The sequence below is a fragment of the Schistocerca cancellata genome, chromosome 6 (assembly GCF_023864275.1).
Source record: "Schistocerca cancellata isolate TAMUIC-IGC-003103 chromosome 6, iqSchCanc2.1, whole genome shotgun sequence".
NCBI lineage: Eukaryota > Metazoa > Arthropoda > Insecta > Orthoptera > Acrididae > Schistocerca > Schistocerca cancellata.
Window position 1 is genome coordinate 16,950,158 of NC_064631.1, and position 14,891 is coordinate 16,965,048.

The 14,891-nt window shown below is 44.8% G+C and overlaps 1 protein-coding gene across 1 annotated transcript in view; it reads left to right on the forward strand.

Annotated features, from left to right (window-relative positions):
* LOC126191574 (uncharacterized) overlaps window positions 1-14,642 on the forward strand; it is a 48,633-nt gene extending 33,991 nt beyond the window's left edge. The window contains exon 4 of the mRNA XM_049932502.1: window positions 14,264-14,642. Within this exon, the coding sequence (XP_049788459.1) occupies window positions 14,264-14,428 (165 nt within the window). The 3' untranslated portion in view covers window positions 14,429-14,642. The remainder of the gene's footprint in view (window positions 1-14,263) is intronic.
* The last annotated feature ends 249 nt before the right edge of the window (window positions 14,643-14,891 follow it).

Sequence of the window (14,891 nt, forward strand, 5' to 3'; positions counted from 1 at the left end):
ACAGAGTAAATTGAAGAAAGACGAGTGTAATGAGAAGTAGCAGAACTGAGAACAGCGAGGGACTTAAAATCAGTATTGATGGTCACGAAGTAGATCAAGTTAAGGAATTCTACTACCTAGGCAGCAAAATAACCAGCGATGGGCGGAACGAGGAGGACATCAAAAACAAACTAGCACTTCAAAAACGGCACTCCTGGATAAGCGGAATCAACTAGTATCAAACATAGGCCTTAATTTGAGAAAGAAATTTCTAAGAATGTTCGTTTGGAGCACAGCATTGTATGGCAGTGAAACATGGACTGTGTGAGACCCCGAACAGAAGAGAATCGAAGCGTTTGAGATATGGTGCTACAGCCGAATGTTGAAAATTAGGTGGACTGATACGGTAAGGAATGAGGATGCTCTCCGCAGAATCGGCAGGCAAGGAACATATGGGAAACAATGACAAGAAGGAGGGACAGGGTGGTAGGACTCTGTTAAGACGTCCACGTTACTAGAGGGAGCTGTATAGGGTAAAAACTGTAGAGGAAAACACAGCTTGGAATACATCCAGCAATTAACTGATGACGAGTAAATTTTTGGTTGCAAGTGCCACTCTGAGATGACGAGGTTAACGCATATCCCTAGATACTATGGTCTTCCTCAGTAAGAACATCACTTATTGATTCCAAGGTAAAAATTTTATTCTTACATTTGTATACAATTACGCTTTGAGTCATTCAATGAACGGTTCTATGTTAGACACATGGTAGAGATCTCTTACGTTATTCTGGTCTATTAGTGAAATTATCGCAGTATGAATGTAGAATTTTAAAAAGGTCTTGTTTGTCTGTCTCAGAAGAACCGTCAAATTTGTCTAATTTATCTCATATAACTTTTTACGTGTTAGCATACTCTTCACTTTCATAATAAGATGCCTCTACATTACTCTTCTTAATACAGAAGGACTTACTCAAAGTTTGTGATTTGAGTGGAGAAAGATACTTTAACCAAGAAATCCAATCCTCAAACTTCAAATTTATTAAGATACCATTAATTTACAGTTTTGCCTCTACTGAAGTTTGAAATCGCTTTATGTTCACACAAGAAATCAACACCCAAAATTATTTCTTTAGTAAGTAGTGGGAATATTAAAGAATGTTCTTTACACGCAAAATCAGCAGAGTTCGGTTCCTCACATCAGTCCTCTTTCTTGTAATTACCTTTCTCCGTTCCAGTGATAATTTCAGACAGACAGCTACTTTCTCACATTTACTGAATACACTATCACTAATACCATAAATGGGACTCGCTGAATCTAAAACGCAGGTAACGATGTTTTTAACAGAGATAGGGTGAGCTGAAGTGTTCTACGTATTGTCATTCACCTCTAAATGGACTATATTTACTTTCATGAATGAACTGTTTGCTGTGTAGGCGAACATGTCGGTTGCCGGCTACATTACACGTCACTGTTGTGACGCATCGCCTCGATCGGATTAATAAGTGGGTCTGTGATCTCAGTAACCTTCGCATTCCGATTTGTACTAAACTTCTTTGATCTCTCCAGTTTCGATTAGATCTTTAGTCATAATTATTACGGATGAAATGATTTTCGTTTTCGTATCTTCTTCGATTCCACAAGCCGCGTTCAATATTTCTGCCTCGGGAACCGCAATTGTGAAAGCTACCCCTGGGATTCCAATTGTTTGCTCGGAACAAATGGTGCCCCACTGAATGCCTCCTATCTTCCTAATTACTGTTAAACTGACCTCTCGAATTCCAGTGGTGAGGCTTATCACTCTATGGGCAGTAATTTTGTCTGAGATTAACATAACTGTTGATGAACGAGGTGGCTGTTCATCGTTATAGAATTCAAGCTTTCACAATAAACCTTTAAATGCTTCCACGCTGTTCGTGCAATGACCCGCCAAAACTGTGTGTCTGAATCGAACTGGTAATATTGCGTCAGAAAAATTCGTATTAGTTTGGAGGGACTGTAGCTATTTGTGAAAAACTCATTCTTACGCAACATGTACTCGAAAAAGCACGCAGAACTTGAGAAGTCAGTCTTTTTCAAGTTCTTAACTCTTGACTCATTAAGTAACTTTTATGATATGTATACCTACATTTAAACCGAGATTTAAACAGCAAAGCATTTGAAATTGTAAATTTAAGTTGCACAAGATTTATTTTTACAACTCCAAAGTGTTGTTTAAATCCTTCTTGTTGATTTAACTGCACTAAATAAATCCTGCAGTATTTTACATTTTATCACACAAAATCTCTTATTTTTGTGCATCTTTTTATATAGTACACATAAGCGAACTGTTTGAGATCTCAATTTCACATTCTGAAAAGTTATAGTATCTCTGTGTCAAGTAAATTTTCAGGGTATATTTTCATATAAAAGTAGATTCCAGAGTTTAAGCTTGTACATCAAAATTTCGCTGCTTAGATACAAAGTCTGCAAAATTGGCATTCAGTGCTGGGATCTACACTTTTCTTTGTCAACACACAGAACGCATTTAATTTAAAGTAACATGTGACGTGTTTTATTGGAGAAGTGAAAATGTTACCATCACAACTGTCACGAAGTTCATTCTTTGTATGATCCTCTGCTAGTAGAACTGTGATCCCTGCCTTCTGAAAAACTGTGTCTTTTTCGTCTGTTTCTGATATCTTCCTCCATCCAACGACAAACAATTCCCCTACACTCAGAGTCGTTGAAATTGACGCATTCCTGCGAACACATTTTGTACCATACTGAAGAAAACGGGTATTTAGTTCACGAGGCACAGTCTAGAAGACTCGAACATGTCTCAGTAAGACGCGACAACAACAAAAAAAAGAAGACAATAATACAAACTACAACAAAACATCGGAGGGCTGTTGTTTTAAGGAAGGTGGGGAGGATATAGAAGCATTCTGCAGGAAATGACCTTGGAGAACGAGTTCGAAAATTTTCTGGCGGTCTGAGAGACCACACCTCGTGAGTTATGTGTTGAGCATAATAACGCTGTAGTTACGCTGTCCTGTATTGTCTCTGACCAGTAAGCTGACAAGAATGCGTGACAAAAATGTTCGCAAGTTTGACATTCTCGAGTTTACGCATGTATTCTTGCGGCTGGTTCTCCCTCGTGATAATTGCACATAAATTCTAATTTCTGACCAAAAGGTCATACAGGTGGAACGGAGCCACTCCATTGAGTGAATATCGTTACCAACATTCCGGAAAATTTTAAATTTGCTAATACTGAGAAAATGTTTGTAATCAAAACCATAATTATTGTGTGAGTATGTATTTTTCCTCGCACTACAAGTTGCTTACCATCTCTCTTGTGTCTGAAAACAGTCACGATGGCGGATGAACTCTCTCACCTGTTGTTGTTGTTGTTGTTGTTGTTGTTTTTGGGAAAGGAGACCAGACAGTGAGGTCATCGGTCTCATCGGATTAGGGAAGGACGGGGAAGGAAGTCGGCCGTGCCCTTCCAAAGGAACCATCCCGTCATTTGCCTGGAGCGATTTAGGGAAATCACGGAGAACCTAAATCAGGATAGCCGGACGCGGGGTTGAACCGTCGTCCTCCCGAATGCGAGTCCAGTGTGCTGACCACTGCGCCACCTCTCTCGGTCTCTCACCTGCTACGTGTTTCCTTGCTCATCAGAATTTATAAATTGAAAATTGTCTCGCCTATTGGCATGACCCACCTCACTGATTTTCTTTCCGATATGAAAAAGCTATTCAAGAGTATTCATAACTTCTTGTTTATGATGCTGGTTAATGGACAGAGCAACGATTGTAATTCTTCCGAATCGAGAAAAGGGACTTTTTGACTATCATCAGTTTTTTATTGCAGTTGCGAACTTTTAACATATATTCAAGCCTGGGCTCTATTTATGTCAAACTTCAAATCCTCACACATCTCTTTCCTAATCTGAATGGATAATTCTCTAAAATTATTCAAAAGTTCATCTCTGAAATTTTTATTACTCACTTCAAGCCTCCTAGTAATGTTCTCGTCCGGTGGTTTATTAGTTTCTTTAATCTTTACAACCTCTTTACTAGTTTCTTCCTTCCGTTTAACAATAGTCTCTTCCATTTTTTGTTATATTCCTTAACACCTTTTACATGTTTAAAGAGCTATGACGCACAGAATCAGAATTTAAAAGAAAAGAGGTTACATTAGTCGGCATAAATTTGGGAATGATCCTCCCTGTCAAGTTTAACATTACTTTGCATGTTTGTCGTACAAACGAGAATTAAATGTTCATTAACTAAGAGTACTGTGACAAGTCACATTCTAGAGATTTATTTTCTAGTATAACCGTTGCTGATTTCATCTCAGGTTTGTTTAGGCCCTACAATTGTTTCTTATCTCGCAGCACCTGCCTCGGCTCTGCTCTACGTGTACACTGCAAGAATGTGAGGTTCTGAACTGCACGTTCCTAGAATAAATCATATGCGCGGAAAACTGCCTTATCTTATTTTACTACGTTGCTTTCCTGAATTAAACTTTTGTTCTTCTTCTGAAAATACAGTTCACTGTCGATGCAGTAGTGCAAGGCGTGACACTGCAGCTTCTGTCGAATCTACTTTCACAAATGTGTGACGGTAAGCTTCACGAAGTATTTATAAATGATAAGAGGAAAGTATTCTGCAATTATGCTGAATCCTTGTAATGAAATTCCATCTAGCATGAAGAGTAACTTTTTATGAGATTATATGAAGATGGTATCTGTTCTTTCGGACATGTCTGAAAGAACAGATACCATCTTCATATAGTTAAGGCTAACCGGCCATTGACCTTCTTCTTCTGAGCTGGATGCACATGCATTGCCCGAGCTCTTATGGGACTTGGTAAGATTGTCTGCCGCGGGTAATGAGGGTAATGGGCAGGGGCACTACGACTGTACTGTGTGGACATTAAGTTGGGAATGTGGGTCTCACGGGGAGCGTGCAAGGGATAAGTCCCTGCGGTCACACTATCCTCTGTGCACTCGGTGGGTCAGATGGATGCCGGCACGGTAGCTCAGCGTGTTCAGTCAGAGGGTGTAGCCACCCTCTATAATAAAAAACTGAGTGAACGGATCAAGGAACAACCTGAACGGCTGTCATCGGACGTCCGCCACGAACAAATTCAACAAACAATATTGAACAAAATGAGATCAACAACAAAAAAATATGGGTAGAGTGTCTGCCATGTAAGCAGGAGATCCCGGGGTCGAGTCCTGGTCGGGGCACACATTTTCAACTGTCCCCGTTGATGTATATCAACGCCTGTCGACAGCGTAGGGTCTTGATTCAATTATCATTCCATTTTTCTCAGATGTCACATCATCATAAATTTACTGTAACACACAATATTTAAATTCGTAAAATTACTCTTCGCCCTTTTAAATGATACCCTTTCAACTAACAATGGTGGGAGGAAACTAAATCGTATACAGGTGACTGATAATTCACCCTGGATACAAACATGTAGATATGGTTAGAGACAATGAATTTTTAGACTGTAATAATTACCTGCCTAGAGCCTGCAGTAAAATAAATTCAATAACAATTATCTTTTCCAACGTGTTGTCTCTATAAAATCATCGCAGATCGTCTTTTATCGTTAATCCTCAATTACAGATCATGGAGCACCTAAAAAAAAATCATTCTGTGTGTTGCACGTCCGTCATCCAAGCCCGACTCTGTGCCATAACACAACACTGCTTCCGACTCCCTCGCTCGAGCTAGTGCAACTAAATAGCGCCACAGCCTCTACTAGCCAAAGGATACGTATCACTCATGTGGTGTGACTTGCAAAGAGACACACAGTGGTAAACATTCCAAATAAACTGTCAAATATACGAAACCACCTGTCATTTCTCATGGCATGTAGACGTTTTATAAGCATTTCTCCTAATAATAGACTGATGAGCCAGAACGCTATGACCGCCTGCTTAATAGCGCGTCATCAATCTTTGGAATGAAATACATCAGTAATCGTTCGTATCAGAGATCCAACAGTTTATTAATAAGTTTGTAGAGGTATGCGGCATTAGATATCAACACACAGGTCATGTAATTCGCGTAAACAACGGGCCGCTGATTTGCATACGCGCTGATGGCACCCGATAGCGACCCAGATGGGTTCCATAGGATTTACATCAGGCGAATTTTAACGCCGAGACGTCAACGCTATAATGCCCTTCAAACCACTGAGCATGGGTCTGGCTCCGAGTCACGGACAACCGTATTGCTGAAAGATGGGATTGCCGTCGGGGAAGACATCGAGCACGAAGGGATGGAGGTGGTCCGCAGCTGTCGGCGTGTCTTTGATTTCTACCACAGGCCCCCTGCGAGCGCAGGAGGATGTCCCCCGTAACGCAATACTGCCCCCACCAGGCTGCGTCCGTGACGAACGGTCTGTTCTGAAACACCTGTGCGTGCACCAGCGTTGTGCTCTTTCAGCAGAGATGCCACAGGTCATAATCTCTCCTACTTTACAGAGCAGACAAGCGTCAGAACCCCACATTCTGTGAAGAGCCGTGGACGTCCAACAATTTAGCGCCTAGTGGTACTTTCGGTGTCCTTGTACCTTTTCCAGTAGATGCTCACAGCATGTGAACATCCGACCAGCCTCGCCGTTTTCGAGATACTGGTTCGAAGGCTCTGCATAATAATAATTTGCCCTTTGTCAGGGCCGCTTGGCTCAATGGATTTCCCGTATCTTTGCTAGGGTCGTCCCCCGTCCGTGTCTGCTCCGTTTACACACTTTTGCTGCCGCGTCACGTGCCCGCAACGCCACCTGGCGGCATCGGGCGTCATGGTGGGGTGCGGCCACAATGTTGTGGCTCATCAACGTGGCGTAAACGGTGGTCCTCTACTGTGCACGCCGCTCCCTCGCCACACTGAGTACACGGCAGTGTGTATCGGGGCGCCGAGGTGGCTGCACAACCACGTGCGCTTCTCAGCTCTAATGACCCTTCCTTGGCCACTAGAAAAATTATTAAGTATTCCTGATAAGAGCAAATAGACAGGCAGCCTCGAAACTTTCCGCTGCAAAATTGATTATAACTTTGGCGTTGCTTTTGAATATGAAAATTGAAATTGACTTTTTCATCAAAAATAAAATATTTAGTGCTATGGATCTTAATTACTGTCTTCTTGGCTGAGAAAGAGTAAATTATTAATTTTGCAGCAAGGCGCGGCGTCTCTGTAGCGCAATCGGGGGCACCCAAGGTTCAAGTTCTTCTTAGCAGCCGGCGTCCAGCTTTTTAACATCTGCGTCGTAATGTAGCTCTTAAAAATTCTTGACGTTGTTATTGAAGAGCAAGTCAGGCGGATACGATTCTGAACTACTGTGATAGTCTGTGACGGTAGAGCAAGTTCGACAAATATTCGCTTTTCACAAAAGACAATGTGTTCATTTCAAAAGACAGTTTATGAAACAGGGATCGCACAGTACTATCTAGCATTCAAAATCCTAAGTCTTCCGCTTGCTTGCATTTTGTGTCGTAATTACTACGAGAGGAAAGATGAGTATAACATTCACTTCAGAAATGAGAAAAATTTTACCTTTGGAGATAACAATAACTATTTCATAAAAAAGTTCTTCTCGGTGCTCAACTATTACAGTATATATTCAGCTTCTTACAAGGGCGTATACTGACAAAAATTAATATTTGCTGATACCTCGCAGCAATGGCGGCTGTCGTTCCTTTTTTAACAATAGGGGTACACCTCCTTTGAAAATACGCCCTTTGGTGTTCCAGTGCAATATCAGGGAAAAAAATCATTGTCACGGAATACAGAAGTTTCTTACAAATCATGAAACACTAACAAGCCAACGATGTTATTTACAATGCTGAGCTCTCGCAGGCGTAAGCGATAATTCAGGTTATTTATAAATGAGAGAGCTCCGTACAGAGCGTTTTCGTATTAATTAGTACTCATCGCTCATGTCCCCCATAATTGAGTTAGAAGAGAAAGCGGCACTGCTGTTCAAGATACCCTCACCGCAGCAGCCACTGCCCAGTCGCCGCTGTGCCATGAGACGGCCTCTCAGAAACGGCGAAGGACCGCGAGGCCGACGGCGAAATCAGTGAGTGAGAAAGCCAAAAAGTCGTGGCATACTATCCACAAGTTCATCAGGCACTGTTGGTCCACATTGTCCCATTCCTCAACGGCGATTCGGCGCAGATCCCTCAGAGTGGTTGGTGGGTCACGTCGTCCATAAACAGCCCTTTTCAATCTATCCCAGGCATGTTCGATAGGCTTCATGTGTGGTGGACATGGAGGCCACTCTAGTCGAGCGATGTCGTTATCCTGAAGGAAGTCATTCACAGGATGTCCACGATGGGTACGCGAATTGTCGTCCATGAAGACGACTGCCTCGACAATATGCTGCCGAAAAGGTTGCACTATCGGTCGGAGGATGGCATTCACGTATCGTACAGCCTTTACGGCGCCTTCCATGACCACCAGCGGGGTACGTCGGCCCCACATGATGCCACCCCAAAACAGCACGGAGGCTACACCTTGCTGCACTCGCTGTTCGGTGTGTCTAACACGTTCAGCGTGACCGGGTTGCCTCCAAACACGTCTCCGACGATTGTCAGCTTGAAGGCACATGCGACCCTCATCGGTGGAGAGAACGTGATGCCAATCCTGAGCCGTCCATTCGGCATGTTGCTGGCCCCATCTGCACCGCGCTGCCTGGTGTCGTGGTTGCAAAGATGGACCTCGCCATGGACGTCGGGAGTGAAGTTGCGCATCATGGAGCCTATTGCGCACAGTTTGAGTCGTAAGAAGACGTCCTGTGGTTGCACGAAAAGCATTATTCAACACGGTGGCGTTGCTGTCAGGGTTCCTACGAACCATAATCCGTAGGTAGCGGTCATCCACTGCAGTAGTTGCCTTTGGGCGGCTTGAGCGAGGCATGTCATTGACAGTTCCTGTCTATCTCCTTCATGTCCGAACAACATCGCTTTGGTTCACTCCGAGACGCCTAGACACTTCCCTTCATGAGAGCTGTTCTTGGCACAAAGTAACAATGCGGAAGCGATCGAACCGCGGTATTAACCGTCTACGCATGGTTGAACTACGGACGAACCGTGTACCTCCTTCCTGGTGGAATGACTGGAACTGATGAGCTGTCAGACCCCCTCCGTCTAATAGGCGCTGCTCATACATGGTTGTTTACATCTTTGGGCGGATTTAGTGACATCTCAGGAAAAGGAACTGTGTGTGTGATACAATATCCACAGTCAACGTTTATCTTCAGAACGTGTGTATACCTCAAACCAATGCAAATTTTACGACTAAAAATATTCCTTTTTTTAAAAAACGAAAAAATTTTAGCTCTGCTGTTATGGTTGATATTTCTTTTACTTGGTTATCACAAAAAAATAAGAAAGACTGTTATAACCGAGACCAAATAAACACCGGAAAATACCGGTTATTGAGAACTGAAGTAGAGGTATAGGTGTTAACCGGTTGGTTTTCCTTTTCCTACCAACCACCAGCTCACGCGACCGCCACGCCGCCCGTGGCACCGAGGCGAACCCGGACACCTCTGTTGGCCCATGCCGGGACTCCTGTCTCCGTCTCGAGGTCCGAGATCTGCGAGTATACTCGACTAGTAGTGATCTTTCTGAAAATAATGGAAGTCTTTCTCGACATATTTTTATTCAACGTCATGAAAGAAAAATTATTTTTCAGCATATTTTGAGATCTTAGCTATTTTTCTACTGATATGCCGTCCAAATTAAAGCATCTGTGGGAGCAGCCCTCATACCTTTCCATGCATTGCGTGTGCCGAGTGGCTGCCAGGCAGTTGAACCATTCACTAACTTCCTCTTACAAATCTCTGTCACGTCCTCAGTGGTTTCCGTCCAAAGAGCGCCTTCAGTTTCTGAAATATGACGGTAATCATTCTGAACGAAATACAGGAATAAGGCGGACTTTCCAAAGCTTTCCCATTTTAGTACCACAGGACAACAGTCCACGCCTTTTGTCGTGAAGGACGCAGCCCGCCCGCGGTCTCTCCTGTTGACATAGCACACAGCCGCTGCGTGCGGCGATCTGTCCAGCTCGTTATGCCTTTTGGCTCTCAGAATTTAATCTTATTTGCTTTACTGGCGATCGTGAAAGATGTCATTCTATTGACTGGTGCTCTGTTTCTGGACTTTCATGTGGAAACCGAGTGTAAACAGCATGTAGCTAAAAAAACTTCACGCCATCATTTCGTACCGAGTAAGGAAAAAGAGTGGAGCTCCCGTTCATTGTACTTTGTGTTTGTCAATCGAACTTTGAGAAATCCACCTCGTACACACTTTTCTATAACCCAATTCGCTACTAACAATTTCGTAAAGAACTGATCTTGAAATTTCGGGAAAGCAGTAGCTGCGTCCATCGATAGTGAAGCGGAGACTACCCCGCTAAAGTTTTCCATCAGAACTTGATTTGAGTCCGTCAGTCGCAACTGGACGTCGGCCGCGCCGTTACTCCTGACAAGCATTCGTCTGTCCGCCATAACACTTAATGCACCATTTCAATATTGAAGCTTCGTGCATTACATTTACACAATTAGAAACAGCACAAACAAATGAACAGTGAACGACCGTTCGTACTCGCTGTTAAGAGTCGTACTGGTGCCAACGGGTCAAAGCTCCGTCAGACGTATTCGGTGTGGGAGGAGAATTCTGAGGATTTTCAGACCAAAACCTTCTTAAATTTTAGAATTATTCTGCCATTTAAAATTTTCAGTTGATAGGTTGAAGTTAGATTAAAAATGTTTCCTTTACATTATTTACTATAAAATATCGTGTCGCACATTGTGCGCGTTGCTAAAGAGATGATAATGGCGATGCGACGATGACGACGACGACGACGAGGACGATGGTGAAATGTCTGACAGCGTAGAGATCAGCTCCCAGCAGATGCTGCGTCGGTAGGATGGAAGGATCGCTGAAGCAGGGGAGCAAACACAGTAGGCTACGTCTGGAATGATGTTGGGAAGCCAGAGCAGAAAGATGGATGTGCGATGGAGGCTTGATACAAGTATACACTGCGGTAACAAAATTCGTGGCGTACCTCACAATACAACGTCAGACCTCCCTTTCACCAGTGTAGTGCATCGACTTGACGTGGCGTCGACTCAACCACTCGCTGGAAGTTCCCTGCAGAAATACTGAGGCGTGCCGCCTCTATAGCCGTCCACAGTACTTGCAAGTGCCCGATGTTGTGCACGAACAAACCTCTCACCTATGTCAAATGTTCGATGGGATATATGAAGGGAGATCGCTATGGCCAAATCATTCGCTAGAAATGTCCAGAATGCTGTTCAAACCAGCTGCGAGGAATTGTGACCCATTGACATAGTGCACTGTCATCCACAAAAATTCCATCGTCATTTGGAAACTTAAAGTCCTTGTATGGCTGCGAATAGTCTCCAACCTCCCGTCCATCCCATATAAACACAGCCCACGCCATTATGGAGTCGCCACCAGGTTGTATAGTGCCTGGTATCTTGCCTCCATAGCTTCGTAGGATGTATACCACATTCGAACCCTACCATGACCTCTTACCAACTGAAATAAGGACTCATCTGACCAGGCGGCCGTTTTCCAGTCGTCTGTGGTTCAATCAGTGTGGTCGCGTCGTGCTGTTAGCAAATACATTCCCGTCTGCTGCCGTTGCCCATTAACGCCAAATTCCGTCATACTGTCGTAACGGTTGCGTTTGTTTCTGCAGTTCTTTCGTGCAGTGTTGCTTGTCTGTTGGCAATGATTGCAACTCTACACAGCCGTCCGGGGTGACCGAGCGGTTCTAGGCGCTACAGTCTGGAACCGAGCGACCGCTACTGTTGCAGGTTCGAATCCTGCCTCGGGCATGGATGTGTGTGATGTCCTTAGGTTAGTTAGGTTTAATTAGTTCTAAGTTCTAGGGGACTGATGACCTAAGAAGTTAAGTCCCATAGTGCTCAGAGCCATTTGAACCATTTTGAACCAACTCTACACGAACGCCTCTACTTTCGGTTGCTAAGCGGAGGTCGTCAGCCACAGCATTGTCCGTGGTGACAAGCATTACCCTAAATGTGGTATTCTCGGCACATTCTTGGCACTCTGCAATGTCCCATGCGTCCTGCTCAAACTACCATTCCGCGTTCTAAGTCTTTTAATTCTCGTCATGTGGCCATAATCACGTCGGAAATCTATTCACATGAAGCCTGAGTACAAATAAATGCTCCGGCAGTGCACTGCCCCTTTTATACCTCGTCTACGAGATACTCCAGCCATCTGTATGAGCGGATTTCGCTACCCCACGAGTTTTGTCATCTCAGTGTAAAGAGCTAGGGCTGTAAGTGGTAGGATGGCTAATATTTTCCGGGTCAGGAATAGGGAATTTGTCGAAGTTCCCTTGAGATAGGATATGGAGGGTGGAGCGGCGGTACGACGTGTTGGAGCAGGGGCAACACAGACGAGGCCTGAGGTACACATCTGGGCTACGGTAGACGAGACTGTGGGACGCGGCTGCAGTCTTTCTCGGCGTTTTCCACAGATGAATTGTTCTCGATTTATCAGCCGAGTGGTGGAATTGTCTTGTCGCAACGTTTGGATGAGTCTCGTCCCCATCATCATCTGGCGAAGTGTTCTGCATAATCTTGGACAGCCACCGGGTGTCGACGGCGGGCCGCGCGGCAGGCCCCCACCACCACCGACGAGGAACGTGATTGACCGACCTACAGAGCAGACGACGGCCAAACAGCTATATAGATATGCAGAACACAGCGTCCCGACACTTCGCCAGAAGATGAGGGGTACGAAACTCATCCAAACGTTGCGACAAGACGACGCCAGTCGGCCGATAACCCGAGAAGAATCCAACAGGACGAATGCTCAAATTTACAGACCAATATCCTTAACATCGGTTTGTTCCAGGATTCTCGAACATATTCTCAGTTCGAATATAATGAATTTCCTTGAGACAGAGAAGTTGCTGTCCATGCATCAGCGCAGCTTTAGAAACCGTCACTCCTGCGAAACACAACTCGCCCTTTTTTCACATGATATCTTGCGAACCGTGGATGAAGGGTATCAGACGGATGCTATATTCCCTGACTTCCGGAAAGCGTTTGATTCGGTGCCCCACTGCAGATTCCTAACTAAGGTACGAGCATATGGGATTGTTTCCCAAATATGTCCTCGATGGTAAGTGTTCATCGGAGGTGCCCCAGGGGAGTGTGGTGGGTCCGCTGTTCTTTTCTATCTGCATAAATGATGTTTTGGATAGGGTGGACAGCAATGTGCGGCTGTTTGCTGATTATGCTGTGGTGTACGGGAAGGTGTCGTCGTTGAGTGACTGTACGAATATAAAAGATGACTTGGACAGAATTTGTGATTGGTGTAAATAATAGCAGCTAACTCTAAATATAGATAAATGTAAATTAATGCAGATGAATAGGAAAAACAATCCGGTAATGTTTGAATCCTCCATTAGTAGTGTAGCACTTGACACAGTCACGTCGATTAAATATTTGGGCGTAACACTGCAGAGCGATATGAAGTGGGACAAGCATGTAATGGCAGTTGTGGGGAAGGCGGACAGTCGTCTTCTGTTCATTGGTAGAATTTTGGGAAGATGTGGTTCATCTGTAAAGGAGACCGCTTATAACACACTAATACGACCTATTCTTGAGTACTGCTCCAGCGTTTGGGATCCCTATCAGGTCGGATTGATGGAGGACATAGAAGCAACTCAGAGGCGTGCTTCTAGATTTGTTACTGGTAGGTTTGATCATCACGCGAGTGTTACGGAAATGATTCAGCAACTCGGGTGGGAGTCTCTAGAGGAAAGGAGGCGTTCTTTTCGTGAATCGCTACTGAGGGAATTTAGAGAACCAGCATTTGAGGCTGACTGCAGTACAATTTTACTGCCGCCAACATACATTTAAAGACCACAAAGATAAGATAAGAGAGATTAGGGCTCGTACAGAGGCATATAGGCAGACATTTTTCCCTCGTTCTGTTTGGGAGTGGAACAGGGAGAGAAAATGCTAGTTGTGGTAAGAGGTACCCTCCGCCACGCACCGCATGGTGGATTGCGGAGTATCTATGTAGATGTAGATGTAGACTGCGGGCAATTTTCGAAGACGTCGGATTAATCTGGTCATAGGTGGCAATCTCATCAACTGGTTGAGGATACCTGTAGTAGGCAGGTTGGACGGTTTCGCACAGTAACCTGGCGCTTCGTTTGCTGGCCCAGCTAACCCTCCGCGGCGCTGATGTTGCAGGGCACGTACGCGGTGCTGGGGCTGGACCTGGACGAGCCGGTGCACGCGGCGGCCGGCGACTCGGCGCCGCTGGGGCTGTACCGCGCGCGCCTCGCCCTGGAGGCGGGGCAGGGGGTGGCGCTCTGCTCCGCCGCAGAGCTCGAGTTCGCCTCGCCGGACGAGTAGCCGGCGCACGGCCACCCCAGCTGGACACCAATAAAGCACCCTGAATGCGCAGACGAGTCTCTCTCTCTCTTTTTAACCACTCACCTGCTCCTTCCGTCGGATACGTTTGCGCTGATCATCCAGAACTGATATGTCTGCGTAAGCAGAAGAAACTACGATCAAAGTCCGAAACAATTTATTGGACTGTTCAGTTACCCAAAATAAATTTTCCAAGTATAACACCAACACAAAACAGTCATCCGTCTTCTAATTACAACTACATACAAGAAAGAAAACAACTGAAATAATTTCCTACTAGTCTCCGCCAGAGACTTCTCGGATATACCAAGCCTAATCCAGAGATCAGCGAGAAGATCCGAGCCAGGCTGCCGGGGCGGCAACTATCCACGTCTGCTGGCGGTTGATGAACTGCCGATGTGTGGACGAGCGCCGGCCTTTATAGCGCTTCGGCGGATGAGTACCT